Genomic DNA, 19,130 nt, shown 5'->3' with positions numbered 1-19,130 from the left:
CGAGCCTTATTACTAGTAATAATTATAATAAGCCATGAGGTAATTCTGTAGGATCTGTTTCCATGTTTGCCTCTCTGGTAAAGAGACACTTTAATCCATTGTATAGAAAGTTCCCCCTCACTGCTGTGAAGCCTCTTCCAGCACAACGCGCGCTCCTGGCCGCCTGCCATCGCGATTGCCCTCTGTGCTCTAATAGAGTCACAACTGAACCAAGAGTGACACATTTAACGGGCGAGCCCCATTGTGCCGCAAATGACCTAATAGCAGCGACACGTTTAATGGGTGAGCCCTGCGGTGGGCTCGATTGGCCTAATGACAGTGACATGTGAAATGTCTTAAAGGCACCATCCATCTTAATTGTCCCACCACCTAATAACATTGTCGCTGTTAGCGGGTGTCAGCCCTCCCCGAGACAATTAAAACTCTCTGTCATGACATCGACAGGACCAGCAATGAGGAATAATCAAGTGATGAGTTTTGGGGCATGTGAGGGGCCCATCACTCGCTGTGACAATAGCTGGGAGCGCCAGAAGGGTTAATGATTGAAAGACTTTTTCTGGGGTCAGTGACCTCATCAGTGTGATGTTAGATTGACTTATAAGGGATTGACCTGCAGTGACAGCATTAAATGCTGCTTTTGTTTCCTGCTACTAGGGCGCATTTTATATGCATTTGACTACTAATGGAATATTTTTACAGGCTGGAATTACACGCATACAAACCTGCCATGTTTGTGGTTTATAGGGAGAATTAGTAAAAATCAAGTATGAAAATAAAACGGAGTTTACTATTAGGTTTATAGGAAAGATTTTTTATCTCTGTAGTGCAAACAGATTTTTTAAAAACACTATTTAAAGAGGAAAGATAGTAAGGGGATGAAAAAATAAATCAAGACAAAGTGAGAAGTTAAATAATAGTAAGAAATGAATGATACTCACTGTGTAATTTTTTCACACAGTTTGCTCCACTAGGAGCCTGCAGGACAGTATCTTCACTGCAGGCAGACATGGGGAAAAACAATACAAAAAAAATGGACAGCACAAGCTGCCCTTATTTATAAACGCACCCATTAACAATGTGATAGGCTAATATAATGTGATCTATAATGCGGTCCGTTTATGGGGGTTCCTGTGTTTCAAATAATTAAGAAAACACAGTTGCGTGAGTCCAGGGCTCTAACCACAAATTATTGGCTCCACATCACAATTTTGATGTCCTAATCTAAAATGTAATCACCTTTATACCATGGATAGGCTAAAGAAAGGCTAAGTGTCGAAGGATTGATGCCTTCGAATTGTGGTGCTGGATAAGACTTTTGAGTGCATCCAATCAGTCATTCCTTAAAGAAATTAACCCTGACTGTTCATTGGAAGAAGCAATGCTGAAGAACTTTAGACAAACAATGAGAAGGCGGGACTCATTGGAGAAGACCTTCAAGGGCAAAAGGAGGAGAGGACTGCAGAGAACAGAGAATGAGATGGCTACATAAGTTTCATGGATGCAACAGACATGAGCTTGTATAAGTTTTAGGACGCAGTAGAGGATGGAGGAGCCTGGTGTGCTGTGGTCCATGGGGTTGCATAGGTCGGATATGACTGAATAGCGACTGAAACAACAACCTCATGGTGACCCCAACAATCAAGAGGCATATCTGCCAAGAACCATTTAACCAATGCAACAGCTGTATCCCCCCCCCCCAACAACAAACCAATGACAAACGTGGCCACAACACCTGCCATGGGGGGCCCAGTATTGGAAAGAGGGAGGTTATGAATTTGGGCATTTCTCTCTGCCCTGCAACTGCTGGGACTTCCTCCACAACTACAGTCAATACTCTTCCAGCAGCACCACCTATGGTCCAGTGTGATCCAAGTGAAGGTTGCAATTTTTACAACCTGATAGCAGAAAAATATGAATTCAGGCCAATGCCAAATTTTCAGGATCTCCAGGGGTGTTCAGCACAATAGAACTTGAGTAATACATGTCTAAGTTCTTGTACGTAAGGACATACATTGTCTGTTTAGACATATAATATTATTTCAGAAGGCAATTGGCACTTTCCAAACGACTTCAGCCCATAGTCAGCAGCCAGGAATCCTCTCTCAGGGGGCTTTCTACATGCCGTTAAACTGCTTATTAAATAAACATGTGTGGTTGTTACAGAGGAATGAGCTCCATATCATTTAGCATGTACATTTCTCTTGTGTTAGCATAACCTGGCTGTTGACAAGTGATCAAATAGCCTATCCTGTGCCTCGTTCGCTGCAGAGAGGTCTTCATTCTGACCTCAGTAGAACGTGGTGAAATCAGATGGAAGAATTGGATCATCTAGCAGTATATAGTCTATGTGTCCACAACTAGTGATATTCATTCGGATTCCGCAAAATTGAACTTTTGAACTTTCCGCATTTCCGATCATAATTTGGAAATCATTAAATGGAAATCAGAACTCTGTGGAATCTGATTTCAGCAACTTGTCATTTTAGCTCAATCACAGAACTCAGGAGCACTGGACCAATCAGAGAATGTAGAATTTTTTAGCAAAAATCGGATCACCATGGTGATTTTAGACCAATCACAAGACGAATTATCTGTTTTTCCAATTTCTGTTTTTCTGATTTCTGTTTTGAAATTTTTTTTAATTGAATAATTGATTCAAATACTCAAAAATCGGAAAAACAAAAAATTGAAAATCGGAAAACGGAAAAGCGGAAAGCAGAAAAACGGAAATTGCCATTAGCGGAAAAATTGGAATTTCCACGGAATCAGAAATGGCCGTTTCCATCCATCCCTATACACAAATATTCAGTTTTAAAATATAAAGAAGACAAAAAGGCGAAACTTGTTATAATGGCGATATCCCCCTTATAACTGTACGGATTGTGTATCATCACAACCAGAGCAATGATGTTTCATCACTTGAGGGAGGGCGTCTTGCCTGAATAATCATTGGCAGCAGAACATACACCTGATTTAAATAGTTAAACACAGATTACCCTTGAAAGAGGAAAAATAAAACATAACATTTAATGAAAGATCTAAGATACAAACCTAGTAGCGCTGATAACACATACTAGTTTGGTGACAAAACAGTGGAAGATGATACTAATGAATGGTAATATCCTCAGCTTATATTGCAAGGGATATATTCACTCTTCTCACTGCACTGATACATACCAAATACACTCCCCTACATTAACAATCCTACATGTTTCGCACCCTCTATAAATGGGGACCTTCCTCAGGGGAACAAAAAGTTACACAATAAGAGTAATGATAAATTACAATGTACTGTTTTTAATGCACTTTAGCACTTAGCACCTTGTACGTTTAACACCTTTTGTCACCTAGTATGTGTTAGCAGCGCTACTACGTTTTTATCTTTGATCTTTCTTTAAAAGTGTAATTTGTATTTTTCCTCTTTCACAGCTGGGGCTTGATTCACAAAAGAGTGGTAACTGATAGCACGGCCATTTTCGCGTGTTTTTTTGCTTTTCGCGTCATCGCGAATTTTCGCACTAAACTATAACGTTTTCGAATTTTCATGCAAAACTGACATCGTTTACGCACAAAAATTTGCGTTTACACGCGAAAGCATTATCGTTTCGCGCTAAAATTCGCGATCGCGTGAAACGCGAAAACGCCCGTGCTATTAGTTAGCACTCTTTTGTGAATCAAGCCCCTAATCTGTGTTTAATTACTCATTGGCAGCACAGCTTCAAGTGTTTTCTTCAAAGGCAACAGAATATCTGGGGGTTTAACTAGGAGTAGTTAATTTTTGTATATATGGCTGGGAGTGTGTAAAAAGCTGCTGAAATCTCACATTAATTCACTCCATGCTTATATGATTATGATAGGGATTAGATTGTGAGCCCCTCTGAGGGACAGCAAAGTGACAAGGCAGATCTTTGTACAGAGGTGCGCTAGATTGCAGCGCTATATACATGTTTTTTGCCGTTTTAGATTTAAATAACATCCTGTCATCTCCGGTCGTGGGCTGGCAGGCTGATCTCTTGCCCGCTGCGTGCACTGCAGGGAATGAGCTCTCAAGAGATCACTTGTTCCCTGCAAATCTCGCCTATCGCGAGATGACGCGTGAGGGAGGAACAAGGGAATCACTTGGCGGCCGTAGATCGGTGTTAGGCGGTCGCAGAGAGCTTAAAGTAATACTGAGAATCTCCCATAAGGAGATGGACTAATCCCAAATAGGTCAGATCTCACAACTTTTTACTGCCCATTGCAAGTGACAGCAACCTAAGAAAAAAATAATTTACAGTGCATTTTACGCTGGGAGAAATTAACATTTTATACGTATGCATTTAATTTATACCATTTTTTTGTGTAAGTGGTCTTAACTTTATGCTAGGTACACACCACAAGATAGTTTGTCAGATAGAGGTTCGATAGATAATTTCTGTAATGTCCGATCTTATTTCTGATTGTTTTTCTGATCGATTTCTCATTGAAGTGAAGAAAATCGGTCAGAAAATCTATCGGACAGTAAATCGGCTGAAAAATCTCATCGTGTGTACCTAGCATTAAAGGGGTTCTATGCACTGCTAAAATAAACAAAAACCGACACTTACCTGGGGCTTCTATCGGCCCTCAGCTGTAATGTCCCGCGCCGTCCTCCTCCGATGCGCTGTTCCCCGCCGCCGGTCCCGGTCTAATATTCATCTAACAAGACGAATAATGCTCGCTCCCGCGCACGTCTTCGGGAGCTTACTGCACAGGCGCAGTACAAAGCTTTCTCGCTCCCACGCTCGGTGACGGTCGCGCAGCCGCAGTGTAATTGGTCGCGTGATTAGACCGGGAGCGGCGGTGGAGAACGGAGGAACGTAGGAGGAGGGCGCAGGACATGACAGCTGCAGGGGGCTGATAGAAGCCCCGAGTTAGTGTCAGTTTGTTTTTGCTTATTTTAGCAGTCCACAGAACACTTTTCAGGTTCTTTGAAAAAATGTGAAATATGTGTAAATGTTTACGTTCTCTGTGCTCTGTTCTCTGTGCTAGGGATTGTCCCTGAGCTCTCCGCAGTGTGTTGTCAGCTGCCTGGGTATCTCCACAGAGGACACTTATGATACTGACAGAAAAAAGACTTATTATAAAGATCCACAGTCACAAAGCATCATTGTAGTATCACTGTGGGCATTTGGTGATGTTACACTGATTGAGCCTGAATTACTGACAATAAAAGCAACAAAAACACATATTTTTAATTAAATTCCTTTTCTCACGTGCAAATTCAAAGCAAATCTGGATATCAATCATCACAGACGATCTCTAGAGCCAATCATGTGGTTTTGGCACTATTTCTTTAATAAATCAAGTCCAGGTTTACTTTATCACTTAGAGGAACTTTACTAAGTGTAACGTAATCATTACAATTGCTTTTATTTTCCAATATTTAGTCAGTGTCAGCTCATTGTACAATCTTTACTCTGGCAGGCGCATCACTGTGGAATGTTTGTTTGTTGTGTGTTTGGAAGTGGGCACCGACCATAAGGGCCCTTTTCCACTAGCAGTCGCTAGCGTTCGCGCTGAACGCTAGCGATTGCTGAATCGCAATTCCGCCGTTTTCCCGACGTTTGCGGCTGCGATTTTGCTATGCTATGCACTGCATAGCAAAATCTTGGCAAAAGTCGCTCCGCGGCGCGATCGCGATCAAGTAAAAAACGAATCGCGGTAGTGGAAATGACCTTCCGCGATTCCTATGTTAAAAAGCAAACCGTAGCGATTGTAAAATCGCTAGCGGTTTGCGGTTTTGCGATTCAGCTAGCGCAAACGCGCTAGTGGAAAAGGGCCCTAAACCACATCTGGGCTCCCAAAGTGTACTGGGAGGAGAAGGCTGCATAAATAAATAGCTAAACATCTCTGGGAAGGTCAAGTTACATACTAATATATGTCAATATACTGTATGTCATGGTGGTGTCTCTTTTAAAGGACAACTGTAGGGAGGCTGCCATGTTTTTTTTTTCCTTTTGTGCAAATCTAGTTGCCGGGCTGTCCTGCTGATCCTCTGTCTCTAATACTTTTAGCCATAGACCCTGAACAAGCATGCAGCAGATCAGGTGTTTCCGACTTTAATGTCGGAACTGACAAGATTAGCTGCATGCTGGTTTCTGGTATTATTCAGAAACTACTGCATCCACTTAGATCAGCAGGGCTGCCAGGCAACTGGTATTGCACAAAAGGAAAAAAAAAACATGGCAGCCTCCCTACAGTTGTCCTTTAAATAACCCCTCTGGAAATAGCTGTGGGTCTCTAGAGATGAATTATTAAATCAGACCCATTGGCCTAATTCAATGAAAAGTCAAGTGATATCTTGTGTATGAGAATTTGGGGAGAAACGTGAGCTGCTTGATCAGGTGACAGATTTTCTGGTCACAGTCATATGGCTGTTTTTCTTTTGTGTGCTAAAGCAGGAAGTGATCATGGCAAATCAGAACTTTACAAATCTATCAGATGATCAAACTGATCACATGATCCAATAAGACTAAGAAGGGAATTGGGCGCATGGGAATCTAAATCCAAGCTTTATTAAACCATCAATTGGTTAAAAGCACAGCACAGACATACGTAGAACAACAGTGAGGGTAGTGCAAGCAGCAGCCTTAAAGCCGTTTCGTGGTGACTACCTCTTCGTCAGAGGCTCTCTGCAGAGCGGCCTCTGACAAAGTGGTAGTCACTGCAAAACGGCTGTCAGGCCTACCTTCACTGTTGTTCTACGTATGTCTGTGCTTTTCACCAAGTGATGGGTTAATGAAGCTTGGATTTCAATTCCTATGTGCCTGGTTCCTCTCGTCTTCTCATTGGAACGTCCCGCATTGTGAGCACAAGTACTTCTGCATGAATGAGAGCCCTGCCAGGAAAAGCATCGAATTTATTTTAATAAAGTTTTCTCCTGGGTTTTCTCACACCTTATCAATAAAATCCCATTCTGGCTTGTCAGCCCGCGTGCATGAAATAGAGGTGCTGTGACAAAAGCCACAGGAAAAAGCCAAAATCATTATTTTTTGGTAAGGAGTACTAAAATATTGGTTTAAAACGAAATATGGTTTACAATTAGCAATTGTTTCAAAAGTGATTTTTAATCATTGCAAATATTCCAAAGCTATATATTTTAGGTGTAATCACATTTGCTACTATCACGTGTTCGATATAATCTTACATGTAGCTGAAAAATATTACCAATATTTTACTACTACTAAACCTAACCCTGCTCTGACACAGAACCCTCCCTGCCTAAACCTAAGACCCCCCAACCCCCCCCCCCCCCCCGATGGTGCCTAAACCTAAGACCCTCCTGGTGGTGCCTTTACCCTAAGACTCCCTGGTGGTGCTAACCCTAACACCTCCCTGGTGGTGCCTAACCCCAAAACCCCACTAAATTATATGTAAAAATGATTTAAAAAAAAAGTAGAATATCAAAATGTTGAAAAGTTAAAACATTAATTTACAAAAAGGATAATTGTCAAAATGAATTTCATGATATTTTTCAAACCACTACCGTAATTCGGAAAAAAAACATTTCGGTTTGACAGGCATGGCGCCTTGCGCCCAAATCATCCAGTTTTGCACCCGAAATTTAACATTACAAATGGCGGCGCCCGATTAGCTCACTTCTCATATGAACCTAATTTTCCTGCTACTGTCAGCCCCGTTGTTTATATTGCCGTGTTAAACTTGCTATATCATTTCGATTAAAAACGACTATTTGTATTGTTTTTCCAGACCCTCTTTCCCAGTCCTGAAGATGGATGGCAGATCTACACGTCGGCACAAGCCCCGGATGGGAAGTGTATCTGCACGGTGGTGGCCCCAGCCCAGACCTCCTGCTCCAGAGACCCTCGGAGTCGGCAGCTGAGGCAGCTGATGGAAAAGGTAGCTGTATTGTAACAACAGTCAGTTGCATTGATGAGAGATGAGAGGGATGTGATCAAAGAAGAGAAATGCACAGGGGACGCAATGATTTTCTGCTCTCATTCAGTATACATGAGAAAGCACCTTATAGAATCACTAATGGATGTATGTAGACAGGCAAGAGAGGACTAATATGAATGTGCGCACTACAGAAAGTCAGGGCCAGACAAGTCCTAAGAGCCCGGCAGCCAATGCGTCTGTAACATGTCTTCTGAAACTTTAAGTAATCCATAGACCTTCATTTGCTTTGGCATTGAATAGCATCTGATAGTGTATGCCATTTGCATCTTTTTGTACTATTTTTTTCTATGTTATAACTGGCAACATTTTTTAAAGGCCAACTGTCGCAAAAAAAAAAAGAAAAAAAAACATGTATCTTAATATGTACGAACAATGAAATGCAGACCAGTAGACACACAAATGGGAGGAGCAATAGGGGTATGATCAGGGGTGTAACTAAAACTCCCCTGAAATTTTAGGTAGCTTTTGTGCCTCCCCCCGACAACCTTATTAGATAGTCTTCATGCTCCTCTCTGATGAAAGCAATAGGTACCATGGGCTTGATTCACAAAGCGGTGCTAACCTACTTAGCATCAGGGCCAGCGCTACCATTAAGGCAAAGGAGGCAGCTGCCCCAGGGCCCCAGAGCTTGTAGGGGCCCCCAGTGGCTACAAGAGGAAAAAAAAATTTCAAATCGGCCTTATAGTTCCTGAGAAAATCGATTTTAAATTTTCAAAGGAAAAAAAATACATATTTAAAAACCAGCCGACTTTAATGGTTAATAGCAAATCCACCTTAAATTCTAGAAACCCTAAATTTGCAGGATATGTTAAGGAAATCATTAGGAATAAGAGGAAAAAAACAATTTTCAAAAAGACCTTATAGTTTTTGAGAAAATCGATTTTAACGTTTCGAAGGAAAAAAGTATACTTTTAAATGTGGTAAATGTCACTTTTAGTACCTAACGGTAGTGTAATTTTACATGTATCAAACGAAAGCGCAATAAATTTCCTGACAGGGTTTCCAGGGGGTCTATACGCAGCCGCAGCGCTTTGGCCAGGGATCGCTATACAGCCGCAATATGGCTGTATGAAGATCCCTGGCATTTTTTTCCTATTTTCCCAATTATTTTTTTTTATGTTTAGAGTGTGGGAATTTGTTTTTTTTAAATTATGTGGGGTCCCCCATCCTGAAACTTTTTAACCCCTTGTCCCCCATGCAGGCTGGGGTAGCCAGAATGTGGAGCTCCGACCGATTGGGGTTTCAAACCCTGACTATACCAGCTGCAAAAAAGGTCCCTTAATACCAATTTTTGCTCCGGGGTATCTGTTGGGGGGGGGGCCCCCAGGTTTATTATGCCCTGGGGCCCATTGTTGCTTAAACCGGCCCTGCTTAGCATGCCTAAAGTAGTTTAGGCGTGATAACCTTTGCACTAGTAGGTTAGCACCGTTTTCAGGAATAAAACTCGCGCACAAAGTTTTGCGTGCAAAGTTTTACACACGCAAAGTCAGTTGCATGCAGAACGTTACAAAGGGTTTAATGGGTGCATAAAACTTAATGCACACTAAACGTTGAGTTGGTTTTTATCACACCTAAACTGACAGGTCTTTCCAAACCTAACAATTTGCACCACTTTGTGAATCAAGCCTTATATGTGCTCCTTCCCCTAGACAACAGTACTAGGTAGTCTTTATGCCTCCCACCTCAACCAGATAGCAGTATTAGGAAGTCTTCCCACCCCAAGACAGCAGTACAACAAATCCCCCCCCCCCCCCACTCCTGAGAGCAGTAAAAGGTAGCCTCTGTGCCCCCCCCCCCCAAGAGAGAAGTTCACGTTAGCCTCTGTGTGCAACTGTGGGGCCAAGAGAGTAGTGCAAGGAAGCCTCTGTACCCCCCTCCCTGAGAGTAGTACAAGGAAGCTTCTGTAACCCCCTCAGGGTTGCTCGTAAACTACGCCAGCGCGAATCTACGCGTCGTAGTACGCAACTACGCATCGTAGTTTGTAGGCGAAGTTTAAGAGCTACACTTATGCATTTCCGCGTAGTCATAGTCCTGCTATTCGAAGCTTCACCCGATACGCATAGTTGACGTATGTATTGCGAAGTCAAATATGCGTGAGGTAACTGCATCTATATGGATCATTGCTCATGCGCAGAAATATTATTGCCCTTTTATACGCATACAATTCCGCATTGGAAGATGGAATGTACGCTTATATTAGTTTATATTTGCAAATAGGTTGAAGATTATTGCGGAAATTTTTCCGCATAAGGGCATAAGCGGTTGCATCAACTACGCTTCGCACTACGCGAAGCTTGCGTATTTTAACACGTAGTCTACGGAATGCAAACATAGTGAAGTTTCTGATTACATAGCCGTAGATTGCGAAGCGTATTTGCGTAAAAATATGCGTAGTTCCAGCGTAGCAAAGTTGGCTGACTACGACCATCCCTGACCCCCCCCCTCCCTGAAAGTAGTGCAAGGAAGCCTCTGTACCCCCCTCCCTGAGAGTAGTGCAAGGAAGCCTCTGTACCCCCCTCCCTGAGAGTAGTACAAGGAAGCTTCTGTACCCCCTCCCTGAGAGTAGTGCAAGGTATCCTCTGTACCCCCCCTTCCTGAGAGTAGTGCAGGGTATCCTCTGTACCCCCCTCCCTGAGAGTAGTGCAGGGTATCCTCTGTACCCCCCTCCCTGAGAGTAGTGCAGGGTATCCTTGCACAGCGAGCAGTACAAATATGAGCCCCCCCCCCCCCATCAAGTGGCACAAGACAGCCTATGTATCTCCCCAAGAGAGCAGTACAAGGTAGTATCCCCCCCTTGAGCAATTTAAGGCAGACTCTGTGCTCTACCCTCCCCACCTCCCCCCCCAGCAAGCAGTACAAGCTAGCCTCTGTGCCCCCACTATGCAAGAGCAGTATAAGGTAGCCTCTGAGCCCCCCCCAGCGAGAAGTAGAAAGTGGCCTCTGTGCCTCCTCCCCATGCAAGAGCAGTATAAGGTAGCCTCTGAGCCCCCCCCAGCGAGAAGTAGAAAGTGGCCTCTGTGCCTCCTCCCCATGCAAGAGCAGTATAAGGTAGCCTCTGAGCCCCCCCCAGCGAGAAGTAGAAAGTGGCCTCTGTGCCTCCTCCCCATGCAAGAGAATTATAAGGTAGCCTCTGTGCCCCCCTCCCCCCCAGTGAACAGTACAAGGTAGCCTCTGTGCCTCCTCATCAGTCCCCACGCAAGAGCAGTTTGTGCTGTTTTCAAAAGAGTTTAAATACAGAGTGAACGCAACCATTTCAAAAGAGAGAAAAAACTGATACATGTTCATAGCAAAATGTTTTCAGCAAGAACAAAATGTCCCCTTTAAGCTTCAAGCACAGCTGAATAAATAAAGACTTGTCAGGGATGAAAAAAGTAGTTTGGTGTTAATTAGAAGGAAAGTGTTGCATCTCGTTTAGAGCGATGCTAGAATAGTACTGATGATGACGAAAATCCCTGCTGTACATTATACAGAAATTACAGTATGGCAAATTAAAGTGAACCTGACACACGGAAACAAGTTCTATTTTACTTACCTGGGGCTGTTTGTAGCCACCCCCCCCCCCCAATACCTTTACAGACCCCTCGGTTTCCTCCCATTCCAATTTGTTGTGAAGCTATGCTCCTTCGAAAGATCACCGACTGCGCATGTGTGGCCCGGGTTGGTACCTCCTTGATCAATCCTTCATGGGCGAGAGCATTTTGCACATGCGCAGTTTAGATCTTTATGAACTCATGAGTGCAATGGAAGAGGTGCACGGCTAGGGCCACCCATGCACAGGAGCACCGGCCTGGTCTAGTTGGCGAGCTTTCGGAGTGGCAAAGGGACACATAGGAGTAGACCAGGAGGCATAAATGGTATCTCTGACAAAGGGGTTTATTTATTTAGGTTAGATAACGGGGGAGAAGAGGAACATAAATGTTTCAGAAAAACTGGATTTGTTTTTATCGTTTCTGCTGTTATATGGTCAGAGTTTGAACTGTTCACCTGCATCATATCAGACTATAGCAAGGATTGATCATGAGTGGTTGGTGTGTTACAGTTTGTGCAGTTTCAGTCACATGCAGCACCCACACCAACAATGCATCCATAATGATTACAGTACTGACTGGGTTTCTGTAACACCTGCACCCCCCCCCCCCCCCAACTAACCTTAACAAAATAAAAATAAATACATCCCAGTGTGGCTGCTGCTGCACATGTCTTCATTTGCTCAACCAAGGGTGTAACAATGGCCACATTGGTGCCAGAGCAGGAGCTCATCGCCCATTGGTTCATTGCTCCTTGTAGGGCCCATTTACACTTAATCAGTTGGTATGCGTTAGTGTGCGTTAGTATGCGTTGGTACGCGTTGGTACGCGGTTTTTCCATAGCAGTGCATTGTGAAAAAGATTTCAGTTAAAACGCTTTAAGTGTGAAAGGTGCCATAGGAAAGCATGGGCGTTACTTTGAAAATCAGTTTTCTTACAGTTATAACTGAGAGCAACTGATTAAAGGGGAACTTCAGCCTAAACAAACATACTGTCATTAAGTTACATTAGTTATGTTAATTAGAATAGATAGGTAATATCGTTTTTTACCCACCCTGTTTTAAAAGAACAGGCAAATGTTTGTGATTCATGGGGGCTGCCATCTTTGTCATGGGGGCAGCCAACTTTTTGGTTGAAAAGAGGTGACAGGGAGCATGAGACACAGTTCCAACTGTCCTGTGTCCTGATAACCCCCCCCCCCCCCAGCTGCACGCACTAGGCTTCAAATGTCAAATTCAAAATGTAAGAAAAAAAAATGCACCAAAACAGCAGAACGAGAACAACAACATCAGAAATCCGATCATGCTTTGCACAGCATCAGGGGAAAAATGCCCGGGCAGTTTTCTTCTGTGCAGCTAAAAATGAGACTTGTATAAGAGAAACAAAGTTCTGATGCTGTGAAACTGTTAAAGAAACACCAGGCCTTTTCAGTGCTGCTGAGTCGATTTTTAGTCTGGATGTTCACTTTAAGTGTAAATAAAAGGGCCCATTACCCTTTGACTTGACATCACTGAGTCCATGTTCTGCATGCACCGTACATTGCATGCCAGCAGCTGTTGCCAGATCAATTCATTTGGGTGGAGTAAAGAAGGCTAGCATCATTCAGGTATGCACACAGAAAACACCACACTGCAGCACCATTTCAGCACAAAGTAGCGGACGGGGTCCAGGGCAGCTCACTTATCTGTTACTAGGTTCATGTTTTGAACCCCTCCTTCAGACCATATGACACATGGAATGACAAAATCAAAGTTTCTCAGATCTCCAGCTTTTCAGTTCTTGTGAGTTCTTACTGTGGACTTGATTCACAAAACGGTAAATCTTGCGAAATTTCACCTGATAACGATTTTTCCGCACAAAAATTCACGTTCGCGCGTTATTGTAAATTTTCCGTGCGTTAAATGGTCGCGTTGGCGCAATAAATTTGCATTTTCGTATGAACACAAACGTTAACGTGCAACAAATTAGCATTTACGCACGAACGTGAATTTTTGCGCGCAAAAATCGTTTTTTGGCGTGAAAATCTTTTTTGTATGCGAAATCGCAGTAAAAACGCACGAAAACCCGTGCTAACAGTTAGCACCGTTTTGTGAATCAAGCCCTAAATGTGATAATCTGTCAAAACAAGATAATGTGAAACTTTGAAGGCTGCTTAAACTCACCACCATTCCCATGGCAGAAGATTACTATAACCGTGCTGCCTGATGCCTGTATTACCTAAATATACATCTAGCCGGCATCATTATGTAGCACCGCTGATTCCTTGCCGGGTTATAGAACATATTATACAGAGCTATGTGTTTATCATGGCGGGACGGAAATGTTTTCAGACAGCTATAATTGCCAGGTTGACATCTGTAATTCTGGTAATTAAGCCTTGCTAACAGATTTATTTAAGGCAGGCTTAATGAACTTCCATTAGGCAGATCCTGAGGAAGGGCATGGATGGTAACGCCGGGGTGCTGCGACTTCTGCTTTTGTGACTTGGAAAGAACCTAAGATTGTGGTTTACTGTCTGCTGGAGACGGATGAAGCTCTTCATCTCACCTCTGCTATGGATGATACGCATCATATGTTCAGGGCCATAAACACAGTTGTGCTCAAAGAATGTTGGAAGGTTATTTTTTATTTCTTTTTATGTGGCTGCGTAATATGTGTTTGTTTCTGACTTTCATGCTCCATGTTCAAACCTTCTACTTTATAAAGAACTCCAAGCAGATGTAGCAGGGATGAGCAGAAACTACGCCAGTGTGAATTTACGCATCGTAGATCGCATCTACGCATTGTAGTTCATAGGTGAAGTTTCAAAACTACGCTTACGAATTTGCGCGTAGCAAAGTACCGATACACGTAGCTTACGCCCACTATGCGTAGTTAACATGTGTATTGTGTAGTGAACTACGAATGCGTTACTCGTGTCTAATTTTCCACATGCGATTGTATGCTTACAAATTTACGTATTGGAAAGGGGAATGTATGCATACAAGAGTTCCCGGTATAAGCATTTACTTAGGATTTAATGCGTAAAATTTTCTGCATACGGGCATAAGCATCCGCATACACTACGCTTCCCACTACGTGTAATTGCGTATTTTAATGCGTAGTCTTTGAAATGCATACAAAGCGAATATTTGATTTCGAAGCCGTAGTTTGGTGAAGCGTAATTGCGTAAAACTATGCGTAGTTCCAGCGTAGCAAAGTTGGCTGACTACGACCATCCCTAAGATGTAGTCACACCTTAAAGTCTGAAGGCAAATTAATTTCCTTTTATTATTGTCCACATATGTTAAGCATTAACACCATAAATGATTCGCCACATCAGCACGGCTGAATGAGGTTTAATCACCCCGAAATTACCGGGGCAAAATTCTCCTCACGCTTCCTGGAGGAAGCAGAGCTTTGCGCTGTAGCTCTGCCTCCAGTCCAGTCAATCTCCGCTGATTGCTGCCTCTCCCCGCCCCTCTCAGTGAAAGAAGACTGAGAGGGGCGGGGAGAGGCGGTGATCAGCTGAGAGTGACTGGGCTGGAGGCAGAGCTACAGCGCACAGCTCTGCCTCTACCCGGTCAGCAAAATCCACAACCTGGAAAGTCGTGGAATTTTGCCCCGGGTTTATTGGGGGAATAAAACCTCATTCTGCCATGCTGTTGCAGCAAATCAGCTATGGCTTTTGACAGCTATGGCTTTTGACATGCTACAAATCCTTAACCTTCCTGGCGGTAACCCCAAACGTAGTTCGTGGTAAGCCGGGCAGGAGGTTTTCTCAGGCCCTGCTCAGCCGATTTACTTAATTTTTTATTTGCTGGACGCAGCTAGCACTTTGCTAGCTGCGCCAGCACACCGATCGCCGCCGCCCCGCGCCCGATCGCCGCTATCCGTCGCGGCGCGCGCCCCCCCCCCAGACCCCGTGCGCTGCCTGGCCAATCAGTGCCAGGCAGCGCCGAGGGGTGGATCGGGACTCCCAATGACGTCACGACGTCGCTGACGTCGGTGACGTCATCCCGCCCCGTCGCCATGGCGACGGGTGAAGCGCTTCAGGAAATCCGTTCTTTGAACGGGTTTTTCTGATCGGAGATCGTCGAAGGCGATCGAAGCGGGCGAGGGAATGCCGCTGAGCTGCGGCTATCATGTAGTGAGCCCTGGGCTCGCTACATGATATATATAAAAAAAATGAAATAAACTGCTGCGCTGCATCCTGGCGGAATTTTTCATACTGCCAGGAGAGTTAAGAAAGCTCATTTTTCTCTTGGATATATCATAATGGTACATGCTAGGCTGGCTTCAGCATGTAGCATTGCAGTGTGTTGTATTGGTGGTATAATGGTTAGGATAGCAGCCTACAGAGCAGTAGGCCTGGGTTCTATTCCCAGCCAATGTGAGTTGGTTTTTGACATGCTACAAATCCTTAAGCAAGCTAATTTTTCTCTTGGATATATCATAATGGTACATGCTAGTCTGGCTTCAGCATGTTGCATTGTAGTGTGTTGTGTTGGTGGTATAATGGTTAGGATAGCAGCCTACAGAGTGGTAGGGCTAGGTTCTATTCCCAGCCAATGTGAGTTGGCTTTTGACATGCTACAAATCCCTATGCAAGCTCATTTTTTGCTTGGATTTATCATAATGGTACATGCTGGCTTCAGCATGTAGTGTTGGTGGTGGTATAGTGGTGAAGTGAACTACCTTCCACGCACTCAGACCTGGGTTCAATTCCCAGCCAAGGTATGTAAGCTGGCTTTTTAAATACTACAATTCCCTGGAAGATGAGACCCTCCTCCCTCCGGGAGAAGGGAGGAAGAAAAGGACTAAGGGAACAGTCAATAGGGTCTATGGGCTACCATATAGGATAAACAAGGTCACTTTTGCAATTATTTTAATTTATCTGGCGGAATTTGGAATTCCGCGGAATTTAGTAAAAATCCAGCGAAATTTTCATAGCGACGGAATTTAACGCTGACGGAATCCGCGATTTCCGGCGCAACAGAAGTTGCTCTTTCCGATCATCCCTAGTAAGAGATTATATTACCTATCTATTTTAATTACCATAACTAATTTAACTTAATGACAGTATGTCTGTTTAGGCTGAAGTTCCCCTTTAAAGGGATACTGTAGGGGGGTCGGGGGAAAATGAGCTGAACTTACCCGGGGCTTCTAATGGTCCCCCGCAGACATCCTGTGTTGGCGCAGCCACTCACCGATGCTCCGGCCCCGCCTCCGGTTCACTTCTGGAATTTCTGACTTTAAAGTCAGAAAACCACTGCGCCTGCGTTGCCGTGTCCTCGATCCCACTGATGTCATCAAGAGCGCACAGCGCAGGCCCAGTATGGTCTGTGTCTGCGCAGTACACTCCTGGTGACATCAGCGGGAGCGAGCACACGGCAACGCAGGCGCAGTGGTTTTCTGACTTTAAAGTCAGAAATTCCAGAAGTGAACCGGAGGCGGGGCCGGAGCATCGGTGAGTGGCTGCGCGGGCACAGGATGTCTGCGGGGGACCATTAGAAGCCCCGGGTAAGTTCAGCTCATTTTCCCCCGACCCCCCTACAGTATCCCTTTAAGGACTGGCAGAGAGGAGGTGGAACTGCCACTTCCTCCCCGCCCATCTTTGACAGTCGGCTCTGTCGAATATTATGGCTGAGCTGAGCGGAGGCCACAGGGGGTACAGGAGGGCGAGAATGGTGCTGTGACATATGGCACAGCACCACAGAAAAAAAATAAAATAAAAGTATGTCAATCAAAACCCATTTCAGGGGTACTTTAATATTCAGGTATGCAACTGACTGTTCTTCTCCAGTCTGTACCCACTCGGACTACTCATAAGGAATGACAGCCATACAATGCTCTGCTCTCAGAGGCCCAGTTCTCTGCTAGGAGAGAATAGATAAAAAAAGGTCAATAGTTCAAACAGCAATGGGGAGCTGTAAATATACCTTTTAGTTTGAAGGCCAAATTTTAAGACTATGGGCTCAATTCACAAAAGCGTGCTACGTGTTAGCACGCCTGTGAAAAGGTCTTTAGCATGCCTAAAGGACTTTAGGTCGTGCTAAGCTAAGTGAGCTAAGTTATCGCGCGCAAAGTTTAGCACCGCGCTGTACGCGCGAAAACGGCACACTAGATGCGCCTATAACTTTGCACCGGGCGCGCCCAAATGATCTCACCATGCAATGTTTTGGGCACACCCGATGCAACATTATAGGCGCATCTAGTGCGCCGTTGTTGCGCGCAAAGTGCGGTGCTAAACGTTGCGCGCGATAACTAAAATCTGTGGGCGTGCTAACTACTTAGCTCTGTAGTTAGCACGCCCAAAGCTTTTAGGCATGCTAACTAAGTTAGCACGCTTTTGTGAATCATGGCCTATTTATTTTAAAAATATAGAACATCAATCTGCAGCCTGGTAAGTGTCCCAAAGTGATTTTTTTTAATTGCCTGAAAAGCAGCGCAGTTCCTGGCGTTAGGCACAGAGGTGTGAGGGGGCCCGCAGGCTCTGTGATTCTGGATCAGAGGGAGGATGGTGAGAGAATTAGGGAGCACTTGGCTGGATGTTTTACAGCGTCAGATTCAGAGTGATTTACAGGTAAGAGATGGGGATGGTATCTGGGTCACCAGGTGCAGAGTCTGAGTGCCAGGATAGGAAGCAGAGCTTCTCAGCACATAAATGACACCCACTAAAGCCAAACTAAAGAAATAAAGAAAGTAATGCAATCCAATCTTCAAAATATGAAAGTCTGCACACCTCCACCATGATACATTTTTATTAATGTGAACCAAGCACCATTTTAGCACCCAGGGCATCTCAATAGCACCTTAAATATGAATATCAACAATGTGGCTCATTAATAAACATTTTTTAAAAAAACTTCAATTTTACCTCTTCTTTTTCTTCTTTTTACATTTGAGAGTTTAGCAGAGGGTTTTATTACCCGTCTTCCGAGGCCTAGAAATTTCAGACAAATAAGGACTGATGTAATTATTGTATTACACGCATTAGCAAAGAGCAAACAAAAGCTTTCATCCGCAGAGGGTGGGTAAACAGGACACCTTGCTTCGAAGATTTTAGAGACGTCCCAGGTGTGATCTTCACTCCTTTCCCTGGATAAATAATAGGCATCTAGAAGGGGCGGGGGGGGGGGGGGGGGGACATGGCAGCTCCTACAGCTATTATAAACCAGGAAAAAATGGTAATTGGTTCCCTTTAATATCAATGATTAAAGATGAGCTGTCAGCCATACTATCTCAGAAAAAAAAAACCACATATACTGTATAAGTAGATAAAAACTTGCTCTACTTACAAAACATATGTGTTGAACTGCCCATGTTTTGATTTTAGTGATTTTTCTATTGTAAAAAAAGAGAAAATCCTTCTTAGGATTCTCCATTTTAACTGTGTCTATCTTGAAGCTAATCCTGATGTCATTTCCTCCGTTACTCTCCTCTGCCTGATTGTGTATGCATTGCCCGCCCTCCAGTCTTCAGGCACTCCCACCCAGCTCTGCAATAGAAAGTGCATTGTCTCAGCATGAGAAATATTGGCTAATCAGAGATGAACAGAGGTGTGGGAGGGAAAACAGGAGGGAAACAGGCTTCAGCCAATCAGGCTGCATTAGTTAAATCTGAGGGGGAAGTAAAAAAAAAAGACAACCCAGCATGCACCTCCTTTGTGCGGCAATGTAC

The 19,130-nt window shown here is 44.0% G+C and overlaps 1 protein-coding gene across 2 annotated transcripts in view; it reads left to right on the top strand.

The window, feature by feature from the left end:
- The window catches only part of OLFM2 (olfactomedin 2), a 519,811-nt gene that overhangs the window by 372,424 nt on the left and 128,257 nt on the right, over positions 1–19,130 (top strand). For both annotated transcript variants that reach the window (XM_068274422.1, XM_068274423.1), the window contains exon 2: positions 7,732–7,881. In XM_068274422.1, the coding sequence (XP_068130523.1) occupies positions 7,732–7,881 (150 nt within the window). The remainder of the gene's footprint in view (positions 1–7,731; positions 7,882–19,130) is intronic.

This window comes from Hyperolius riggenbachi, chromosome 3, assembly GCF_040937935.1.
Source record: "Hyperolius riggenbachi isolate aHypRig1 chromosome 3, aHypRig1.pri, whole genome shotgun sequence".
Lineage (NCBI taxonomy): Eukaryota > Metazoa > Chordata > Amphibia > Anura > Hyperoliidae > Hyperolius > Hyperolius riggenbachi.
Note: the sequence above shows the minus strand (reverse complement) of the source record. Positions and strands in the feature narration are given on the sequence as shown.